We start from the raw sequence: 24,312 nt of genomic DNA on the forward strand, positions 1-24,312 counted from the left end.
ATCAACAGCATTTTTCAAAGAAATAGAACAAATAATCCTAAAATTTGTATGGAACCACAAAGACCCCAAGTAGCCAAAGCAATCTTGAAAAAGAACAAAACTGAAGGTATGACAATCCCAGATTTCAAGATAGTCTATAATGCTGTAGTAATCAAAACAGTGTGGTACTAGCATAAAAATAGACAAAAATAGATCAATAGAACATGATGGGGAGCCCAAAAACAAAGCCATGCTTATATGATCAATTAATCTACAGTAATGGCAAGAATATGCAGAGGGGAAAAAGGCAGTTTCTTCTGCAAATAGTGTTAGGAAAACTGGACCACTTTCTTACACCATACACAAAAATAAAATGAAGTAAGGACCTAAAAATGAGACCTGAGACTATAAAAATCCTAGAAGAGAGCCCAGGTAGTAATTTCTCTGACATCAGCCACAGTAACATTTTTCTAGATATGTCTCCTGAGGCAAGGGAAACAAAAGCAAAAGCAAACTATTGGGACTACATCAAAATAAACGTGTTCTGCACAGCAAAGGAAACAAAACTAAAAGACGTATATATGGAATGGGAGAAGATATTTGCAAATGACATATCCAATAAAGGATTAGTATCCAAAACACATAAAGAACTTCTACAACTTAACACACACGCAAGAAAAACAAATAATCCCCCCAAAAATTTAAAAATTAAAAGAAAAATAATCCAATTTACAAATGGGGAGGAGATATGAACAGACGTTTTACCAAAGGAGACACACAGGTGGCCGACACATGAAAAAGATGATGAGTTATGTTGAGCATTTCACACCTGACACCTATCAGGATGGCTAAAATCAAAAACACAAGAAACAAGTGTGGGTGAGGATGTGGAGAAAAAGGAACCCTTGTGTGCTGTTGGTGGGAATGCAAACCTGTGCAGCCACTGTGACAATATGGAGGTTCCTCCAAAAGTTGAAAATAGAATTACCATATGATCCAGTAATTCCTCTACTGGGTAATTATGCCCAAAGAATATGAAAACACTAGTTTAAAAAGATATATTTTTATATCTTTTTATATCTTTATATCCTCCTGTGTTTATTGCAGCATTATTTATAATATCCAAATTATGGAAGCAGCCCAAGTGTCCATCAAGAGATGAATGGATAAAGAAGTGGCATATATGTACATAATGGAATGTTACTCAGCCATTTAAAAAGGAATGAAATCTTGCCATTGGCAACAACATAAATGGATCTAGAGAGTATAATCCTAAGTGAAATTCAGTCAGAGGGCAGCCCTGGTGGCTCAGCCATTTAGCGCCTGCCTTCAGCCCAGGGTGTTGTCCTAGAGACCCGGAGTTGAGTCCCACGTTGGGCTCCCTGCATGGAGCCTGCTTCTCCCTCTGCCTGTGTCTCAGCCTCTCTCTCTCTGTCTCTCTGTCTCTGCCTCTCTCTCTCTCTCTCTCTCTCTCTGTCTCTGTGTGTGTCTCTCATGAATAAATAAGTAAATAATCTTTAAAAAATAAAAATAAATAAAGGCAGCCCAGGTGGCTCAGCGGGTTAGCACTACCTTCAGCCCAGGGCGTGATCCTGAAGACCCGGGATCGAGTCCCACGTTGGGCTCCCTGCATGGAGCCTGCTTCTCCCTCTGCCTGTATCTGTGCCTGTGTGTGTGTGTGTGTGTGTGTGTGCACCTCTCATGAATAAATAAATAAATATTTAAAAATAAAAGAATTCAATCAGAGAAAGACAATACCACATGATTTCACTCACATGTGGAATTTAAGAAATAGGAAAAAAGAGACATCAAGGAACAAACTCTTAAGTACAGAGAACAAACTAATGGTTACCAGGGGGGAGGTGGGTGCGGAATGGGTGAAATAAGTAATGGAGATTAAAGAGTACACTTACCATGATGAGCACTGTAATGTATAGAATTGCTGAATTCCTATATTGTACACCTGAAACTAACACTTAACTACTGGAATTAAAATTAAATAAGTAAAGGGACTGTTGTATTCTAAACTTAAAGATTCTTTATACATTTTTATCAAATAGAGCCATTGCATTTTATTTCTGCCAAAACCGTGAGATCTCCTGGTTAAATGAGATTGTTGGTAGGAGCAGAGATTTGAGAAGATCCCAAAGAGATTTCCTATAGCTAGAAACCTGGGAAGCTAAGGGGAGAGAATGGAAAAATGTGCAGTGTGTGCATGTGTATGTGTGTGTGTGTGTGTGTGTGTGTGTATGTGTGTAGTAAGACTTGGGCCTCAGTATCTATCTACCTAGTAAATGAATGTGTCACTGTTTACCAGTGAAGTCCAGTCAGTTGCCTTGGAACTAATATGGTAATTTGGAGGGGGAAGGCAAAAGAAAGTACATACTTAATAAAGCTAAAATTATCTCATAATTTCTTTTTCCTCACTAGACTGTTTGACTTCACAGACACGACTCAGGCTGAGTGGCATGTTGGTAAGCATCAATTATTTTGTAAAACTCTATGGCCACGTTAAGAAAGATACTTAAAAATTGATTCTAAGTATATCTTTGTGGTTCTTAAACACTTAACTCACTTATTTGTAAATTTCGTTTTTGGATAAATGTGTTCATAGCTATAAAACTTTTCTTCCTAATTAGAAATTTGACATGTGATGTTTCCATTGTTATTCACTTCTAACTATCCTGTAATTTCATTATGAATTCTTCTTTAATGAAAGAGGTATATATTAGTGTTTGTGTCACCTCCAAACTTTATTTCTTACTGTCTGTTTGTTGTTATTTTGTTGTATATTTACCTCTCGTCACACTATGGTTGGGGAATATAATCTGTATGTTGTTGATACTTTAACACTATCGGATCTCCCTTTGCAGCCTGGGAATTTATCAATTATGAAAATTGTGAAAAATCTATGTGTGCTCAAAAATATGTTGTGTGTGTCTGTCAGCTATAATTTTTATACCATAAGGCCAACTTTATTAATCATGTAATTCAAATCTGCATCATTTATTTTTTGAGTAAACTTTTAAAAAATGTTTTAAATTTACAGTAGAAAGTTGGGGTTTTTTAAATAAAGCTAAATCCCTTTAACTTTCTCTTTCACTTACATGTGACCTATTTCTTTCCATTGTAGGACGGTCTTGTTAATGTAGGATGGATGGACTGTGCCACCCAGGACAACCTTTGTAAAAGTTTGGATATTACAACAAGTACTACTGCCTATTTTCCTCCTGGAGCCACTTTAAATAACAAAGAGAAAAGCAGTGTTTTGGTATGAATTACTAATTTCTTTATGTATATGTGAACACACACATTCAGGCATAATATATCATTTTGTAAACGGTGAACAAGGAAACAAATCCATTTATAATAAACAAGTATTTAGAATAGGTATTTAATTTAATAGTAAAGTCTATTATAAGTATTATTTTTACAGTGATATAGACCATTACATTTTATAACCCAGAAGTATGGGAAACATTCTTAGGTCATGTGAATTTTTAGTGGTCTGTATTTATGTGTGTATTTTCTAATATTAAAATACAGATCATTGGTAGGTTTGGCTGGGACTCGGTATCTGTTTTTCTTTAAACCACCCAGTTAGATTCTGGTATAAACTCAGTTTGGATATCTACTGTATGGTTCACCTCCCTAATTTCATGAATGAGGAGACAGATTCAAGCTAGTTATCAAAGAGAATCTGTGGCTCTGTCATAATCTTTCTAAAATCCACTTCCACTGCTACCAGAGCTTTTATCACCTTGTAATATACACTAATATATTTGTATTTATATTTTTCTCCCACAGTATATTTTTAAGTTTGAATTTTTTTATTATAATACCTCAAATCCCTAGAGGAATATCTGGCACATAGTGGACACTCTACATTGTGCCAATGTATATTACATACTATGTGCTAGGGATTTAGATATACTTATACATAAATATATAAATCAACAACCGTAAGTTACAATCCACTGACTAAATGTGACATACTTAGAGGACAGCTGGTGGCTCAGTGGTTGAGCGTCTGCCTTCAGCTCAGAGCGTGATCCTGGGATCCAGGATCAAGCCCTGCGTCAGGCTCCTTGCAGGGAGCCTGCTTCTCCCTCTACCTGTGTCTCTGCCTCTCTCTCTCTCTCTCTCTGTCTCTCATGAATAAATAAATAAAATCTTTAAAAATATAATGATAATAAATAAATGAATAAATGTGACATATTCCATTACCTAATTTAATCAGTCCTCTTTTGATGTTTAAGTTACGTACTTTTTCATGAGTATAAGAAGCGTTGTAATGAACAATGGTTGTTCATCTTTGTGCACTTCTTTAGTTACCTGTTTAGATGAAATAGCCTTGGCAATTTTCATTTCAATTTGTTTTGCCAGATTGCACTTAAAGAAAATTTTATATTGTGCCACAGTTCATAAGCATGCCCATTCATTCCCTTAATATAGATTCTTGCCTTCGGTGCTACAATCTCCTATTTTAATAGATCTTTCTGCTTTTTGATATAAAACTGCAAACTCAGGAGAACTTAGGAAAGACATAAATGAGTGATACCGGAAATGTAATAACAGGGAGTGATGAATTAAGTAGTCCTTGTCACTCCTCAAAACATTCAAGTTTTTAGGAAAGTAAAACATCTGTTGCCTCAAACTGAATTGGGTGTGCAAAGGTATGGTCAAATATAAACATCTTGGTTATCCCTCAAAGTCAGTTCTATTTTCACTGTTGGCAAATCTCGCCTTGTTTATTCCAGTGGCAGTGTTTTCTGCTTAATGGTTTGTTTTGTTGGCATGTGAGTTCCATTTATTCCTATGCCATAGGTAGTTTATGTCTTCCTTAACACTGTCTTTCCCAGGTAAATTCCAATTATAATACTTGACACCCAGCTAAGAACGCCCTTCTCTTCCCTCTTTCCTAGTCCGTATATTCAGCAAACATTTATTTACCAGGCCCTGACTGTGGACAAAATTGTACTGGGTAATTGGGGAGAAAAACAGATAAGATTCACTTATTTAATAAATGGTCCACACAGTATAGTGAATCATTACATACAGCATGGCCTCCTTGTTTGGGGATGTTATTTATAACAGCGTTTTACACCACTCATATCCTAGTGTAATTCTAAAACCCCATATACTGTCAAAGGTATTTTGTGGTTATCTGCCATTTAAAAGTACCCAGTGTTTCTGTTTGCATTCCATCAGTAATGAAAAAAAATTCAATCTGTAATAAACTGGTTTAGTGTGTAGTGATTGTAATATAGTGGAGTTATAATTGTGAAAACTCTGTCTCCCCAAACTCATATTGGGAAATAATCCCAAAAATAAGCATGTAACTTTGCATTAGATAATAAAGAAAATTCTGGGTGCTATAATTAGGTTATTTTGAGGCACAGTTATTGTCCCAACTGATGTGTATGTTCTATAGTTGAGAAATGTACACCACATTACACCTTTAAAAATGATTTGCATGTACATTTTATAGGGGATATGTTCTGTGTATAATGAATAAATAACTTAAAGAGGGAGGGAGGGAGGAAGAAATTCAGAGGCTAGACCATATCCCTTGTAAGCGTAACTACCAAGTTTTACTCTGTGACAGGTTTATAATGAGGTTGTAGTGTATTAGCCACATATTCATATAAGCTGCTATATGAGTATTTTTAGTAAAATCTTTCTAATAAAAGTGATGGATGTCAATGACCTGGAGTACTGTGGCCTAAGATTTAAGAAAAAAAAAGGAAAACAAGTTTTAAGAGAAGAAACTTAGGGAAAACAGTTCTCTATTCTAATGTTGTACCCATTGTTCTTTCCATATGGTTATTCTCATGCTGGGCACAGGGAAGCTCTGAATACCATGAACTGTCATGACAAAACTACAAGTTTTTAATGGAGTTTCAGGTCTTCCAGGTGTAGTACTTGGAAGCTCAGGCACAGGTGGTTCATAAGTAAGCTTTTGGTCAGCCCCCAAATACATATTCCTGATGTGCCTGTTACTTCATCGTTGTCGTAACGGCTGCTTTCTTTGAGATTTACGAGCAGGGAGAGTGTGAGAAAAATAGGAGGATAAAATGTGGACAGAAAGAAAGGAAATTTGTTAGGTAGGAAGTGTGCCTTTTGCACTTGTTTTGTGTTTTAAACCTTTTAAGATAAGGCCTTTATCAGGATGCTTTACTCTGCCAAACTCCTAGGTGGTTAGGTTTTTGGACTTTATTTCAGAAAATCCCTACAGTAAAGAATATTTCAACTTTCCAGGTATAAATTTTTAATTCCTATTATTGTTTGGGTGTGCAGTGTCTTGGATCACCAAATATTCCAGTGTTTTAATTACCAAGTCTTTAAAAAATTTGTAAAGTGTTGGCATTCTGCAGAACATGATGAGCATTAAAATTAATCTGAACATAATACAGTTTTTTTTCCTCGATAATTCAGAGGTTATTCCAGGTTATTGTGAGGATTATTATAGAACGCACACCACAATTAAGAGAAAATTCCACATAATGGAATTTTACATCGACATCAGTATTTTTAAGAAACAGATCAGTTACACAGGTTTTTATTAGTTGTCCAAATACCATATACTTTAAAAAATACCTTTAGAATAAATAGCTTAAAAACCGTTTTTAACTTTTGTGATTTTTTTAATTAAGAGTTCTATGGAGAAAAGACACTAAAATAAATGGATGTTAATTCAAAAGATTACAATATGATTCTCTTATTTTAGTTCCTTAACTCATTGGATGCTAAAGAAATATATTTGGAAATAATGCATAATCTTCCAGACTTTGAACTACTTTCGGCAAACACACTAGAGGTAATATTTCCGTTAATAATAATAAATGGTAGTAAATGTTGGTAACATCTCAAGTCTTAACATTTTAAAATCAGCATTTGTTTATTCATCACTAGAGCGGAAGTAGCAGTTTCAAAGGATAGTATATATGTATATGTGTGTATGTGTATATGTACACGTGTATCAGCTACTCTGAGGTGCAACTTCAGGGTCGGTCTGGAGTTGAGGATGACATAACCAGTCCTGAATGGAGGGCTCAGGGAGAGTGTCAGAAAAGCCAAGATTTTGGTCACAGAGCAGCTTTGGATCTGATTTAGAATTTTAAGTTCTTGCTTACAGAACTATTTATATTGTTCACTGAGAATTAAATAGAAGCAGCTCTAGAAAGACTGAGTTAGTAGTAAAATCTTTTTTTTTCCTGCTTCATGATCCCAGAGCTAAGTCTGTTTGCCTACCAGACTCTGCTAAGCCTGAAAAGGCTTACTTCCTTACTTCCGACTTTTTAGCTATATATTGTTAAAACCATATATTGTTTTGGCACAGTTGTCTGCTTTAAGATTTTATAATTTAGTGATTTTTATCTTTTAATCTAGGATTGATTTACATAGCAGCATTCCAAAGAAGTACAAAATAGAAGCATGAATGGGTCTGAATTTTAGACAGTATTTCAAAGTAATGGGTATGACGGCTAAAATTAACTTTAAGTCAAAGAAATAAAAAATAGAACCCTTAGACTTTCTTGACTCTGATATTATTTTATTATTCTTCCCTTTTTATCACTTCTAAGGATCGGTTGGCTCATCATCGGTGGCTCTTATTTTTTAATTTTGGAAAACATGAAAATTCAAATGATCCTGAGCTGAAGAAACTAAAAACTCTACTTAAAAATGAACATATTCAAGTAAGAAAAATGCATTCTCCCAAGCCTCCTGCTGGTGTGCTTTCTTACCAATTCAATACATAAAATCATATTTTAAGTAACATAAAAATGTTTATTTGAAACTAGGTTAAGAAACCACAAAGTGCCTTTGTCCTTCTGTTGTGATTTTGTTTTTCTATTAAAAATCCACAGTGATACCTGAAAGCAATTAGCTTTCATTGCTCTTGAGTAGCTGGTGTATCTACCTCTATCAGACAATTTTTCTGGAATGCATACTGTAGAAGAATATCGTTCCCTTTTTTAAGTTATTTTTTATGTAATAAATTTGAACTCATAGTTTAAAAATTAGGATATATAAATGAGGACAAAAATGAATTATTTAAAAATCACCCATATTCTCACGACTGTTAATAGCCCTACTATAAACTTACTGTGTAACTTTTCACACTTTTTCTGCATATGTTTTAGTATGTGGACATAAGTGTATGTGTGTACACATGCATATTGTAATGGCCATCACATTAGATGTATTTGTAACTGTGTATATGAACTTTTTTAATAAAAACGGATTTCACTATAGGGGTGCCTGGGTGGCGCAGTTAAGCATCTGACTCTTGGTTTCAGCCCAGGTCGTGATCCTCAGCGTCGTGAGATCAATCCCCACGTCCAGCTCTGCACATAGCATGACGTCTGTTGGAGTTTCTCTTGCCCTCTCCCTCCGCCCCTCCCCCTGTTCTCATTCTCTCTCTCTCTCCCTAAAATAAATCTATAAAAACAAAACCCAAACAAAAAATGGATTCACTATACAGTAGTCCTTTCTTTTCTGCAGGGGATATGTTCTGAAGCCTCCAGTGGATGCCTGAAACCACAGATAGTACCAAATCCTATGTATACTATGTTTTTTCCTGTGCGTCTGTATCCATAATAAAGTTTAATTCATAAATCGGGCACAAAAAAAGATTAACAATAATAATAAAATGGACAGCTGTAATAATATACTATCATGAAAGTTATGTATGGTATGTCTCCAAGTATCTTACTATATTGTAATTCACCCTTGAGAATTGATAGGAGAATCAGATGCTTAACTGACTGCGCCATCGAGGCACCGCCATAGCGAGGCCCGTTTTTATTTAAAAAGTTCACGTATGCAGTTACAGGTAAAATGCCTTCGTGCTGAGAAGAAGTGAGGTGAATGACACAGGCATTGTGGCGTGGTGTTAAGCTACTACCGACCTGACAGTGTGAGAGGAGGAGAATCCTATACCTCTGGCTGGAGTACAGTTTGACCAGTTGGGAACTGAAACTGTGGAAAGCGAAACCACTGATAAGGGGGGAGTTGCCGTATTCTCTTCTGTAAAATTTTTCACTTGACAGTATCCTATGTTTTTTTACATGATGTAGATATATGTGTATATATATACGTGTACACATTTGTATGTGTATATATAACATGTATATGTGTGTGTGTGTGTGTATGGGCCTGTGTGCATGTGTAGGTATGTGTATATCAAGTGTACTTCCTGGTCTTTAGAGATGATAAATATATACACGTGTATATAAATATATCAAACACATTATTAAACACAGGATATAGATATTTTTCATCATAGGGATGTCATCATCCCTAAAGTCTACGTAGTATTTCACTATATGGTAGTTACACCATAGTTGTTTAGTAAATTCTCTTTTACTAACATTGTCTCCATTATTTTTTATATCAAAACTATATACTGCAAAAATTCAGTATGAAGAATTTTTTTAACCAAGATTATGTTTTTCCTTAAATTGTCCTCATTACCAGTGTCCTCCAGAATATATTCTTACAATGTCAGTAACCATTTCTCCACGTCTGTGCCAACCATGATAGTGTTATTTTTTTAATCACCATTCTGATAGGCTGAAAGTGATATGTTAATAATTATCATTTTCATTTGCTTCCTAATGGGGTTGAAAAAGTTTTTTGTGATTATTATCAAATAATCATTCTTCTCCATTTTCTCTCTGCCTCTGGCCCATAGTCTTTCTTCTGAAAGGATGTTTATCTTTTATTTCTTAGTGGGTCCTTTGAAATCTTCAGATATTTTTTCATGGTTTATCATTTCCCTCTTAGCATTTTTTAGGCTGTTTTCCTTTACACCGTATGAAACTGTCAGCCTTTGCTTTGTTATTTCTGCTTCTGGGGTCTGAAAAAGTTTTCTCTCCCCCCCACTCCAAGGTTATACAGATATCCTCTATATATTTAGGAGAGTGGATTTCTTAAACAACTGACTATTTTCCAGAAGGTTTTCTATAAGGTTTTTGAACACTGTAGGATGCTTTTTTTTTTTTCCTTAACTAAATTGAATTTCATTGTTAAATGTAAATTAATTATTTCTGGGGATCCCTGGGTGGCTCAGCGGTTTGGCGCCTGCCTTTGGCCCAGGGCGTGATCCTGGAGTCCCCGGGATCAAGTCCCGCGTCAGGCTCCAGGCATGGAGCCTGCTTCTCCCTCTGCCTGTGTCTCTGCCCTCTCTCTCTCTCTCTCTCTATCATAAATAAATAAATAAAATCTTTAAAAAATAAAAATAAATAAATAAAATACATTAATTATTTCTATCTTTTATTTTCATGGCCAGTTAGCTTCTATTTAGAAACTGTTGTTAGAGCAATGTTATTTCTTTATGAATATTTTAAAAATGAGTGCATATGATTTTGTTTTCATCAAATTAAATTTTCTACTTTAGGTTGGCAGGTTTGACTGTTCCTCTGCACCAGATGTCTGCAGTAATCTGTATGTATTTCAGCCATGTCTAGCAGTATTTAAAGGACAAGGGACCAAAGAATATGAAATTCATCATGGTAAGAAGAGAAGAAATTTTTTTAAATTGTATTTATCTTCAAATAGTAATTTTTTAATTGTAGTTTTTACTTTGGTTTTTTAAAGTATTCTTTAATTTGCAGGAGGTTGACACACTGTTTTATTAGTTTCAGGTGTTCAACAGTGATTCATTGTGTACATTATGTGCATTATGCTTTGCTCACCACAGGTGTGGTTACCATCTGTCACCACGTGGTGCTGTTAACATTACTAGTGACTCTGTTCCGATGCTGTACTTTCATCTCCATGACTTATTCGTTCCATAGCTCAAAGCCTATAACTCCCATGCCATTTCACCCATTTTGCCCATCTGCTCATCCCTCTCTCCTTCGGTAACCACCAACTTCTCTGTATCTATGAGTCTGTTTCTACTTGTTTTGTTTTTTGAGATTCCACATATAAGTGAAATCCTATAATAATTATCTTCTCAGACTTATTTCAGTTAGCATCATATATTCTAGGTCCATCCATATGGTCACAAATGACAAGATCTTCAACTTTTTCATGACTGAGTAATAATACTCCATTTGTGTGTATTTCTGTGTACATACACACATCTTTATCTATCAGACACTTGTATTGCTTCCATATCTTGGCTATTACAAATAATGCTACAATAAACATAGGGGTGCATATATCTTTTCAAATTAGTGTTTCTGATTTCTTTGAAGGTAAATAATGGCTTTTTTTATTTTAGGGGGAACCTGTCTACTGTTTTCCACAGTGGCTGCACCAATTTATATTTCCCTCAGCACACAAGGGTTCTTTTTCTCTATATCCATGCCAGCTCTGCCCATTTTGTCTTTGTGGTATTAGGTGTTCCGACAGGTGTAAGGTGATATCTCATTGTGGGTTTGACCTGCTTTTCCCTGATGATACTGGATTTACTTGAGGGGTGCCTTGGTGACTCAGTCATTTAAGTGTGCAAGTCTTAATTTTGATTCAGGTCGTGATCTCGGGGTCACGAGATCCAGCCCTGGGTCAGACTCCATGCAACTTAAGATTCTCTCTTCTTCTCGGGACGTGTAGGCATCTCAGTTGGTTGGGCACCCGACTCTTGGTTAGCTTGGGTCATGAACTCATGGGTTGTGAGATCGAATCCCTTATTAGGCTCCGTGCTCAACAGGGAGTCTGCTTGAAGAGTCTCTCCCTCTACTTCTCCCCAACTTGCTCAGGATATTCTCTCTCTATATATATAAAATAAATCTAAAAAAAAGATTCCTTCTGCCTCTCACCACCCCCACTTGCACACACTCTATCCCTATATATAAAGTTTAAAAAAAAAATCATTTGAAAATAGCCTCTCCCTTTCAGTAGGTTGCCTTTTCTTTTTGTTGACTATTTCCTTCACTGTGCAAAGGCATTTTATTTTGGTGACGTCCTGATAGTTTACTTTTGCTTTTATTTCCCTTGCCTAGACAAATCTAGAAAAATTATTGCTAAGGCCAATGTCAGAGATTACTGCCTATGTTTTCTAACAGTACTTCTTTGGTTTCAGGTTTCACATTTAGGTCTTTGATCCATTTTGAGTTTGTTTTTGTAAACCTGTAAGGAAGTGGTTGAATTTCATTCTTTTGCAGGTAGCGTCGAGTTTTCCCAGCACCATTCACTGAGGAGACTCCTTTTTCCCCATTGTATGATCTTGCCTCCTTTGTCAAAGATTAATTTTCTTTAGGATTTTATTTATGTATTTATTTGAGAGAGAGCGCTAGAAAGCACAAGCAGGGAGAGCAACAGAGGGAGGGGGGAAAGTGGGCTCCCTGCTGAGCCAAAGGCAGGTGCTTAACCTACTGAGCCACCCAGGCAGGCACTGATTAATGTCAAAGATTAATTGGCCATATAAGCATGAGTTTATTTCTGGGCTCTGTATTCTGTTCCATTGACCTAGTGTCTGTTTTTGTGCCAGTACCATACTGTCTTTACTATAGCTTTGTAATTTATCTTGAAATCAGGGTGCATGATACCTCTAGCTTTGTTCTTTTTTTTTTCAAGATTGCTTTGGCTTTTGGGGGTATTTTGTGGGTTTATTTTTTACCTTGTTTTATATGAATATATACTTCCTGTAAATAATTTTGCTTTTATTAGTAAATAGGTTTCTTTTGGAGAAGGATATTTTGAATTTAGTTCTTTTATTCTCTTTTAAATAATTCACTTTTTTCTGCTCACTGTTTTGATTAATGTTTCAGCAAGAATGCTGGTGACAAAACAGGTTAGTGCAGAATTTAAGGATGGTCTTAAGAAATGTAAGCAATACCTATAGTTTCCATTTCTATGTGCCCATGGTTGAGTAGCATCTCAACCATGGGCATTTTCCAGATTTTCCTTCTACTAAGACTATTAGATATTTCAATGGTTACTTTTAGCTCTCTTGAATTTATAATTAACATTTTTACATTTCAGCTTGTTTGGGACTTTAGCTCTGCATTCATGTACATACAATTGCAATTACAAAGATTTGAAATACCTTTTCTGAAATTCTTTTTTCCTTTTTTTTTTAAATTCTTTTTTTCATGATTACTTTGATTCTTCACAGTCTTTCATGGTTCCATACAAATTTTAAGATTATTCTAATTCTGTAAAAAGTGCCTTTGATGTTTTGCTAGGAATTGCATTGAATATGTAGATTTTCAGAGATCATATAGACATTTTGATAATCCTTCCAATCCATGAAGACTGTATATATTTCCATTTGTTTGTGTCCTCTTTAATTTTTTTCAACAATGTCTTGTAGTTTTCAGAGTACAAGTCTTTTATCTCCTTGGTTACATTTATTCCTAGGTATTTTATCCTTTTTGATGCAATTGTAAATGGGATTGTCTTCATAATTTCTCTGATAGTGTGGTTATTAGAGTATAGAAATAGCACAGATTGGGCAGCCCAAGTGGATCAGAAGTTTAGTGCTGCCTTCAGCCCAGAGCGTGATCCTGGAGACCCTGGATCGAGTCCCATGTCGGGCCCCCTGCATGGAGCCTCCTTCTCCCTCTGCCTGTGTCTGTGCCTCTTTCTCTCTCCTCTCTGTGTTTCTCATGAATAAATAAATAAAATCTTTTTAAAAAAGAAATAGCACAGATTGAGGCACCAGGTGGTTCAGTTGATTAAGTGTCCAACTCTTAAGAGTGTCTGCATGGCTCAGTCAGTTAAGTATCTGACTCTTGATTTCAACTCAGTTTATGATCTCAGGGTTGTGAGGTTGAGCCCTGTGTTGCACTCCACACTGGGTGTGGAGCCTGCTTAATAAGATTCTCTCTCTCCCTCTCCCTTCTCCCCTCTCTACCCTTAAAAGAAGAGAGAACACAGATATCTGTGTATTAATTTATATCCTGTTACTTTACTGAGTTGATGTGTTCTATTAGTTTTTCAGTAGAGCCTTTAGGGTTTACCATATTAGTATCATGGCATCTGCCCATAGCGAAGTTTGTTTTTTATCAAATTGGATGCCTTTTATTTCTTCTCTGATTGCTGTGGCTAGGACTTCAGGACTCTGTTGGATAAAAATAGGGAGATTGGACATCCTTGTCCTATTTCTGATCTTAAAGGAAAAGCTTTCAGCTTTTCATAATTGAGTATGTTAGCTATGGGTTTGTCATATATGGCCTTTATTATGTTGATGTGTCTTCCTTCTACCCACTTTGTTGAGAGTTTTTATCACACATGGATGTTGAATTTTGTCAAATGCTTTTTTTCTGCATGTGTTCAGATTATCATACAGTTTTTATCCTTCATTATTGTGATGTATCACATTGATTTATTTGCAGATATTGAACCATCCTTGCATCACTGGGATAAGTTTTACTTGATCATTTTGAAGGATTCTTTTAATCTGTTAATGAATTTAGTATGCTAATAGTTTGCTGAGGATTTTTACATCTGTATTCATTAGAGATATTAGCCTCCAATTTTCTTGTTTTGTAGTGTCTTTGTCTGGTTTAGATATCCAGGTAATGATGGCCTTGTAAAATGAGTTCAGAAGCATTCTTTTCTCGTCAGTGTTTTTGGAAGTTTGAGAAAAATAGTTATTAACTCTTCTTTAAATGTTTGGTACAATTCACTTTTGAAGGCACCTGGTCCCGAACTTTTGTTGGCAATGTTTTGATTATTGATTCAATTTCCCAGCTAATAATTGGTCTGTTTAGATTGTTTCTTCCTAATTCAGTCTTGGAAGATTATATGTTTCTAGGAATTTATCTATTTCTTCTGGATTGTCCACTTTGTTGGCATATAATTGTTTTTAGTAGTTCTTTATATAATTCTTTTTATTTCTGTGATGTTGGTTTTAACTTCTCTTTCATTTCTGATTTTATTTAGGCCTGTTTCTTTTTTTTTCCCCTCGATGTGTCTGGCTAAAGGTTTATCAATTTTGTTTATATTTTCAGAGAACCATCTCTTAACATTTTTTGTTTTTTTAGTCTCTATTTCATTTCTGCTCTGCTCTTTATTTTTTCCTTCTGTTAACTTGGAACTTCATTTCTTTTTCTAGTTCCTTTAAGATGTAAGATTAGATTGAGAGTTTTCTTGTTTCCTGAGGTAGGCCTGTATCTCTATAAACAATTCAATTCTGAATGAGATCTTTGTTGGGTAGGGTACTCTTGGTTGTAGAACTTTTCCTCTCAGCACTTTTAATAAATCATGCCACTCCCTCTTGACCTGCTATGTTTTTGCTGAAGAATCAGCTCATAATCTTATGAGGGTACTCTTATATGTAACTAGTTGCATGGTTCTTGCAGCTTTTAAGATTTTCTTTCTCTTTAGTTTCAAACTTTGAAAGAATTTTTTAAATGTGTCTGGGCGTAGATTTACTTGAGTTCTACTTCTTTGGTCTTCTCTGTGCCCCCTAAGTCTCTGCTTTCCCCTGGTAAGGAAGTTTTTCAGCTATGATTTCCTCAAATAAGTTTCCTGCCTTTTATTCTCTTTCTTCTCCTTTTGAGACCTATAATGTCAATATTAGGATGCTTGATGTTGTCCTAAAGATTCCTTTATCTAACCTATATTTCTTTTTTATTCTCCTTTCTTTCTGTTGTTCAGCCTGGGGGATTTCCTCAACCCTATCTTCCAGATCCCTGGTAAATTCTGCTACCTTTAACTTGCTGTTGATTCCCTCTAGTGTCTTTTTAGTATCTGTTATTTGAATTCTTTGGCTCTGACTCATTTTTGATATATTTTATTTCTTTAAGTTCTCACTGTGTTCATCCATTCTTCTCCTGACTTCAGTGAGCATCTTTATAACCAATACTTAGAACATTTATTAGGTAGATTGCTTTTCTCCATTTCAGTTATTAGGTTTTTTTCTGAAATTTTGTCTTGTTCTTTTGTTTGGAACCTATTCTTTCTGTCTCCTCTTTTGCCTAACTCTGTGTTTGTTTTGTGTATCTGGTAGATCAATTACATGTGGTCAGGAAGGAGTGGCCTTCTATAGAAAGTGTCTTCTTGGCCCACTCCCCCACCCCAATCACCAGAGCCAGGTGCTTGAGGGGTGGGGGCTCCCCTGGTGGCGACATGTGCCCTCCTGTTGAGCCGAGCCACAGTTGCTGCAGGTACACTGCTGGGTTGGGTAAGGGGCCAGCCATGGCTACTGTGGTCACACTGGTGGGCAGGGTTAGCTCCCAGCACAGCTGGCTTCAAGACTGGCCATGACTGTTGCTGGTATGCTGGTTGGTAGAGGCCACCCCTACCCCCCCCCCCCACTCCAGTGTAAGAGCCACTCCCTTGGGGGCATCAGACCCAACTGAAGCCACCTGCCATCTCCTGACTTCTTTTAAGGTAATTTTCAGATTCCTTCTCACATGAGCAATGACTTTGTCTGGTTCCCTCACCAGTCTATCTCCTCCAGCACTTAGAATGGTGACTGGTGCATAGTAGGCTCTGTAAACAGTTGTTAATAGGGTACTGCCTCTGCCCAGTTTCTAGTCTTATCCCATTTCTTCCCCTCCAAATAATCTTTGCCCTGGCTGTTTGTATATCCTTCAAAAATACCATGTTCTTTGACTCCTCTGTGCCTTCACACAAGATTTTTCTTCCTCTTATTTTATCATTCCTTCTTGCCTCTAAAAATATTTAGCAAACTCCAAATCACCCACTGAAAACTCCTCCCCACCCTGGTAATATACCACAGATTTCCATGTACTTCCTTTTATGTGCCATCAATAACTTTATAGCATACCTGCTGTTAATTTCCTTGGATTTAAATAAATAGATAATGAGCGTTTACTTATACCAAGTACAGTACTGGGGAATAGGGAAAAATGTGAACTAAATCTCTACCTTAAGGAACAGGACTAGTAAGGAAAACCAAGTAAATGAGTAAATTTTAAAATATCCAAAGTGAAGAGTAATAATCTGTTTTTGAATAATAAATTATCTTAAAACTTAGTGGCTTAAGGCAACAAACATTCGTCCACAGTCCCAGTTTCTGGTATTCAGGAATCTGAGGACAGCTTAACTGAGTGGTTGTGGCTCAGGTATTCTCATGAGCTTGAAGTCGGGATAGGCAGGAGCAATAGTCATTTAAAGATTAGACCATGGCTAGAGGAATTGGTACCAGGCTGATTCATGGGATAGTTTGGGGGCCTTAGTTCTTAATGGCTGTCAGCCAAAAGCCTCAGTTCCTTATCACATGGATTTCTCTGTAGAGCTGCTCACAGCGTGGCAGCTGGCTTCTCCCAGAATGAATGACCAGAGAGAGACACACAGAAGCAACAACATCTTTTATGTAATCTAATGTCAGGACACGCCATCACATCCGCCATATTCTATTGGTCACATACACCAAACCCTGATTCAACAGTGGTATGAATACCTGAGGTAATAACCATCATTGAGGATAATCTTGGAGACTGACGACTACCGAGACAAGCACGGGTTGCACTCAAGAGGAAGAACACTTAGGAGGGACAATCTGAGGTTAGAGAAAGCAATCTCTTTGTCGAGATCTAAGGTGTAAGTAATGGCTAACCAATTGAAGAGTTAGCAAGCATGTTCCAAGCACCAGAACCAGCACACGTACTCATGGACTCTGAAGAGAGAGCCTTATTCATTCTTAGAAAGCAAGATTTCAGGATAACTGGATTGAGTGTTGGAAAGGATTGAGACAAGGTTAGAGGGTTCTAAAGTCTGTGTGGCATCTGTCAGACAAAGGAATTTGGACTTCATCCTGAAGGAAAACAGATGCACTCATAGATTTAAGGAGACATAGGATTTAACTAGTAGTACATTTTAGGAAGGTGGCTGCCTAGAATGGATAGAAGCATGATTAGAGGAAGGGATGGAAGACGGAAGCCTGATGTATCCATCTAAGAGAAAACGGCTGCCTTGTTTAAATAATGGTAGTGTGGTTGAAAGGAAGTGAACTGATTTTTAAATACAAAGTCAGTATTTAAATAGAAAGTTAAGGGGCACTAGGGTGGGTCAGTCTGTTAAGCATCTACCTTTGGTTCAGGTCATGATTCCAGCATGCAGGAAGTCTGCCTCTCCTTCTCCCTCTGTGCGCATAGTCCCTCTCTCTAACAAATCTTTAAAAAAAATAGTATAACTTGATGATGATTTAGATGTGGGGAAGAGAAGGAAGCTCAGGTTTCTGACACTCAGTTGGCAGTTGATGACTGCACCGTTGAGTAAGAAAGAGAATACTGAGGGGAGAAGTTGACAGGGAGTAGACACCCTTAGCTCGCAGTTGAATATAGGCCTAGGCCTCAGGAGAGGAATTTGAACTGAAAATGTAGATAAAAATAATCATCATATCCATCATAATGGAAGCTTGGATGAGAATGAGCTTATCTAAGAGTGAATAGAGAGACAAGAGCAGAACCCCAAGGATCACTTGTAAAGGATGGTCAAAGATAGAGGAGTTTGTAAAGCATTCAAGCAGCAGCAGCTACAGAGTAAGAGAAAAAGCAGGGGAATGTAGTGTCATTTATAACCATATTGAAATATTTGTGAAAATATTTCTGCAGGGCTGTGAATTGTTGTTTTTTGTTTTGTTTTATTTTGTTTTGCCTGCCCTATGACATTTAAATCAGGTGTCAGGGTGCCTGGGTAGCTCAGTTGGTTAAGTGTCTGCCTTCAGCTTAGGTCATGATCCCAGGATCCTGGGATCAAACCCCACATCAGGCTCTTTGCTCAGGGGGAGTCTGCTTCTCCTCCCCTCTCTGCTACTCCCCCTGCTTGTGCAGCCTCTCTGTCAAATAAATAAAATTGTAAAAAAAAAAAAAAAAAAAAAATAGGTGTCACACATAATAGGTGTCTTAGTATTGACTATCAGGTGAATAAGTCAAAGGGCACATAATAAAATGGACTATGTGCTGGTTGAAAAAATTATTTGCCAAGCCATGGAGTATATTCTTCAGACAAGAGGAAATCATCAGAGGCCTCTAAGCCAGGGACAGTATAATCAGATAAATGGTTTTGTAAATTGACTGTGGTAGCAGTGTTGAAAATGGATTAGTTAAGGAAGATGTTACACAAAGACCAGCTTGGTTATCATAATAGGCACAACTGAATTTCGGCAGTAGACAAAATTGGTTTCAGAGATATAACAGATGGAATGGATGGAGTTATGATACAAGGACAAAGAAAGAATACAAAGATCACTCTGGAAAATTTTACCTAGGCACCTAGTGGATGATTATGCCATTGCCAAGATAGGGAAGCTGAGAAAAGGGGCAAATTTGGGGGGAAACAGCTTCAATTATAATATATTTGAAATGTTTGTATGACATCCATATGAATATTTTCACTGGGCAATTGGTGATACAGGATTTGAATTCATAAGGGAAGTTGAGTTTGAAGAAACAAAGTTAGTAGTTAGGCCACAGTAATAGTTCAGGTGAGCGTAAAGAACACAAATACTGCAAATAGTGATTACTCAGCCACTGAGAATGAAGGAACATTGGAAAGATAGGTCCTCCAAGAAACAAAGCATGTAAGAAAGGTACTCTGGCCAGAGCAAACCTATTTACATATAGTATACAGAACACTCGGACCCTCACCAAAATCAATGTGTTCAATAAGTTTGTCTTCATTTCTTTATTATATTAAATATAAAAACTTTGAAATGTTTCTGTGGATAGAATGTGGATTTTAATTTTTCTCTTCAATTTCAAAGGAAAGAAGATTCTATATGATATACTTGCCTTTGCCAAAGAAAGTGTTAATTCTCATGTTACCACACTTGGACCTCAAAATTTTCCTGCCAATGACAAGGAACCGTGGCTTGTTGATTTCTTTGCCCCAGTAAGTTATTTTTACATGTCAAATTTCGGTGTTGTCAGATTTTCTCTTGTCATAGCAAAAAGGCATTTTCTAAATAGTCTTGAACCATGAGTACTAGAATTGTGTTACTCAGTTTTGGTCCCTATACATAGTGCTTCTAAGATTAGCAAGGATGGGGACGCCTGGGTGGCTCAGCAGTTGACCATCTGCCTTCGGCTCAGGGGTGATCCCAGGTTCCTGGGATCGAGTCCCACATCAGGCTCCCTGCATGGAGCCTGCTTCTCCCTCTGCCTGTGTCTCTCTCCCTCTCTCTGTGTGTCTCTCATGAATAAATAAATAAAATCTTTAAAAATAATAGCAGGGTTGTCATAGCCCCTCCAAGGATTAAATACACACACGCATAAGATTTGCCACTAAGTATAGTTTATTTTAATATATATTGCTTATTGTAGAAATTTGGGTTTTTTGTTTCATTTAGCTCAATGCGTATGAATTTTTGTTTCATAGTGGTGTCCACCGTGTCGAGCTTTATTGCCAGAGTTACGAAAAGCATCAAAGCATCTTTATGGTCAGCTTAAATTTGGTACACTAGATTGTACAATTCATGAGGGACTCTGTAACATGGTAAGTATAAAATACTTTATTTTTATTTTGTAAAATGATTTTTAAGTTACACTGACAGAGGTCTCTATTTTAAATGTATGTCTACATTTAGAGTAGTAAATTATTTAATCAATTTTAACAAAGTGATACAAAATTATTGGATTAAATTAATTATTGGATTAAAAACATGAACAGACATAGTTCAATGTAGAAATGGTATTATTTGTCAAACTTGGGAAAATATTTAGTTCACTTGATAAAATACATGATTTTTCAATTATTTATAATTCTTGACTCAGTATTACCTTTTGGCACTTTATAGTTTGATTCTCAGGTTTTCCTCATAATTGTCTTCTAAGGAGATAGAAATTTTTAAAATGAAAAAGCTTTTTGAACCTTTGTTTACATAAAAATATTTTCTTATGTTGATATTCACTCTTCAATTCCAGGAATAACTAGAAATTATATATCTCATCATGAAAGTATATAATAGCACCTATGAAATATTCTTGGAACAAGTGTGTGAAACCTAAATCAAATCACACTTTGAGATCTATCCGTGTATAGGAAATCAGTATAGAGGAATATATTGACACCATGGGCATGAAATCTGCAAGTCCCAGCATATAGAGGATTTGACAGGACAAACACCTAATTTATTGGACAGATACACTGAAACGTGGGAAAAGAGATGAAAGAGACTCAAAAGACATATTCAAAGTGCAGTGTTTAGGTCTCATTTGGACCAAACAAACTGCAAAAAAATGAGCAAGCATGAATTGGGGAAATTTGAACATTGACAGGGTATCTGATGATAATCAGGAATTGTTCATTTTTAGGGGAAAAAATGAAAGTGTAGTTACATTTGTGGGAAAGTTTATGTTTTAAATATACTGAAATATAGATGATAAATTATCTGGAATTTGCTTTAAAGTAATCTTTGTGTAGGAGTAGAGTTGGAAGGAAGTATAAATGAAGTTAGCGTGCACTTGAGTGGATGCCTGTGGTAGCTATGAGAGTACGAGAGTTTATTGCTCTCTGCTTTTGTTTGTAATTTAAATATTTTATAAAAGCAAACGTTTTAAAAAAGAAAAAAGGGGGAGAAGGAAAGGAAAGAAAACGGGTTTTAAAAACAGAAGTAAATGTAGAGGAGATCTTTTTGGCTCTGTGTGAGCAAGAATTTCCCAGTCCACAACATACAGGGTAAAAATTAATGTGAATGATTTTGAGTACATGAAGTGTTAAACCTATTTCCAAAGAATAAGACACTATGAAATTAGGAAACAAGCTAAATATTTACAGTGCATTTAACTGATGGAATACCTTGGTGCCAGAATATTTGACTACAAGTCAATTTTTTTAAATAGATAAAGTGAGAAAGTTGAGACTTTCTTTTTAGAAAAAACCAATGAATATAAAAAATCTTGGGATCCCTGGGTGGCGCAGCGGTTTGGCGCCTGCCTTTGGCCCAGGGCAAGATCCTGGAGACCCGGGATTGAATCCCATGTCGGGCTCCCAGTGCATGGAGCCTGCTTCTCCCTCTGCCTGTTGTCTCTGCCTCTCTTTCTCTGTGTGACTATCATAAATAAATAAAAATTTATAAAAAAAAAAAAAAAATCTTGCACTTCACTAGCCCTTAAGATAGTACAATTTTTTTTTTTTAAGATTTATATTTATTCATGAGAGAGGTAGAGACACAGGCAGAGGGAGAAGCAGGCTCCTCGAAGGGAGCCCAATACAGGCCTTGATCCCGGAATCACGGCCTGAGTGAAAGGCAGGCGCTCAACCGCTTTGCCACCCAGGTGTCCCAGGAAAGTACAAATTATAACAATCCATCAAATTAACAAAAATTTGGAAATCTGACAATAGCCAAGTATATGAATGAATTATCCAGTCACATAATGGAATACCATAGAGCATTTAAAACTAGATCTATCTTTACCAGCATGGGTGAGTCTCAGAAATACATTGTGAGATGACAAAAGTGTATTACAGAATAGTTTACAGAGTATGATAGAATTACAGAAAAATTTTCTGTACGACATTCCACTATACTGCCCAAGGATACATATGCATGTCACAAAAGTATAAAGCATTAGTGGATTGGATACATACTTACTTGAGGATATTGATTGCTCCTGCTTTCAGGGAGGAAAGGAAATGGGATCATGAAAAAGATATAAGCCATCTGCCAGTGTGACAAAGAATTTAATCTTTCTTAAATATTGAGAAGGGATATGTGGATATTTGTTAGATGATTTCCCCTCTCGATTCTGTTTGAAATTTCATTTAACTATATTTAAAAATGAAATAAGATCTTTGGTTTCGAGTGTCTTGTATGTGATGTTGAAAAGATGCTGAGCAAGATGCAAACGATGTGATAACAGTAATTACCTTAATTTGAAGTCTTCTAGTTTTTCTACTTTTATCTAAATTGTTAAATATCCTTTGGATAATTGAGTAAAATGTAAGGATTTAAAACTGTGGTGTCCTCTTACCTGGAATAGAGGCCAGGAATCATGACTCACTAATCGGTACCTACACCAAGTCACATAGCCTCTCAGTACCTCTGTTTTCAGATCTGTAAAGTTGATTTAGCTTCTGAATAGACTTGTAAAAAATAGATTAGAAACTACATTTTTCAGGGGCACCTGGGTGGCTTAGTCAGTTAAGCGTCAGATTCTTGGTTTTGGCTCAGGTCATGATCTCACGGTCGTGGGATCGAGCTTCGTGTCATACTGCACTCAGCATGGATTCTGCTTCAGATTCTCTCTCTCTCAAATAAGTAAATCTTTAAAAAAAAAAAAGAAACTACCTGTTTAAGTGCTAAAAAAGATGCCCAACACAGGCAAATCACTTAGATTAATAGAACAACAGTCATACCTAATGAGTTATTTGAATTTACACTCAGATTACAAAAGTTTGATATTTCCATTGTTTTTTTCTAAAACTATTTTTGAATCCTAGTCAAAGATTCCAGTTTGCTTGCTGAGTGCTTGTCAACTTTAAGGATGCAAGGATCAGCTGCAGTAAATTTACACAGATATCCTTATATACTTTTAGAAAAATAAAAATTAAAACTTCAAAGAAATTCTTCCTGGGCCAGTGTTCATGTTAATTCTGAGATAGAAATTACAGTATTTTGTACCATAAAAGCTATCTTGAATGAGTAATAAAAGATGACCATATTCTTAGGACATGAGTCATAATTCTTAACTTAAAATATGATTGTATATACATTATTAATTTATTTCCTTATCCTTGCTACTGTATTTCCTTTATTTTCTTCTGCTACTAGACAAATTGGAGCATTTTTATGGTTTCAAAAAGACTCAAGCTAGAGATTAGCCTGCTCTTTGCAGCCGTATCTATCCGTCATGGTTCAGGAGAGTCAAAAGGGCCCATGCTCATAATTAGCCGTGCGCACCTCTCCATGTTTCTTTGCCCGTGGATTTTCTGGCTAAGAGAGTAGCTATAAAAAAGGGTCATTTACCAGTGCAACCGTGAACCCACTTTCTTTGCCGCATTTGGCCAGGCTAAAAATTTTTAATCGCCAGCAGTATAGCAGTGGGTTTTTTAAATGTTGTTGTTACTTAAAAGCAAGATGGTTATAAATTTGAAACCAATAGGTAAGATGCATAAAATCTTTCATTTGTATTCTCATTCCTAACAGTATAACATTCAGGCTTATCCAACAACAGTGGTGTTCAACCAGTCCAACGTTCATGAATACGAAGGCCATCACTCTGCTGAACAGATCTTGGAATTCATAGAGGTAATTTTAAATTAATTTACAGTATTGTAAATTATAGAAGTAAATGATCTTTAAATGGCTTTTGGTTTTGTGTTGTTTTTTATTATCTCCCTAGTAAAGCTAACCTTTTTGTTAGTATTACCCCATCGTGGTAGACTGAAGTTCTATTAACACCGCATGGGGAGATCGAGCAGTATCTCCAGTCAGACTGTCAGGAAAATAGAATAATAGGC

At 36.3% G+C, this 24,312-nt stretch overlaps 1 protein-coding gene across 5 annotated transcripts in view; it reads left to right on the plus strand.

Moving 5' to 3' along the window:
* DNAJC10 (DnaJ heat shock protein family (Hsp40) member C10) overlaps positions 1–24,312 on the plus strand; it is a 75,243-nt gene that overhangs the window by 41,907 nt on the left and 9,024 nt on the right. For all 5 annotated transcript variants that reach the window (XM_049106235.1, XM_025460413.3, XM_025460412.3 and 2 more), the window contains 8 exons: positions 2,410–2,453; positions 3,113–3,250; positions 6,710–6,799; positions 7,566–7,679; positions 10,385–10,499; positions 19,616–19,743; positions 20,230–20,346; positions 23,999–24,100. In XM_049106235.1, the coding sequence (XP_048962192.1) occupies positions 2,410–2,453; positions 3,113–3,250; positions 6,710–6,799; positions 7,566–7,679; positions 10,385–10,499; positions 19,616–19,743; positions 20,230–20,346; positions 23,999–24,100 (848 nt within the window). The remainder of the gene's footprint in view (positions 1–2,409; positions 2,454–3,112; positions 3,251–6,709; positions 6,800–7,565; positions 7,680–10,384; positions 10,500–19,615; positions 19,744–20,229; positions 20,347–23,998; positions 24,101–24,312) is intronic.

Source organism: Canis lupus, chromosome 36 (assembly GCF_003254725.2).
Source record: "Canis lupus dingo isolate Sandy chromosome 36, ASM325472v2, whole genome shotgun sequence".
Taxonomy (NCBI): domain Eukaryota; kingdom Metazoa; phylum Chordata; class Mammalia; order Carnivora; family Canidae; genus Canis; species Canis lupus.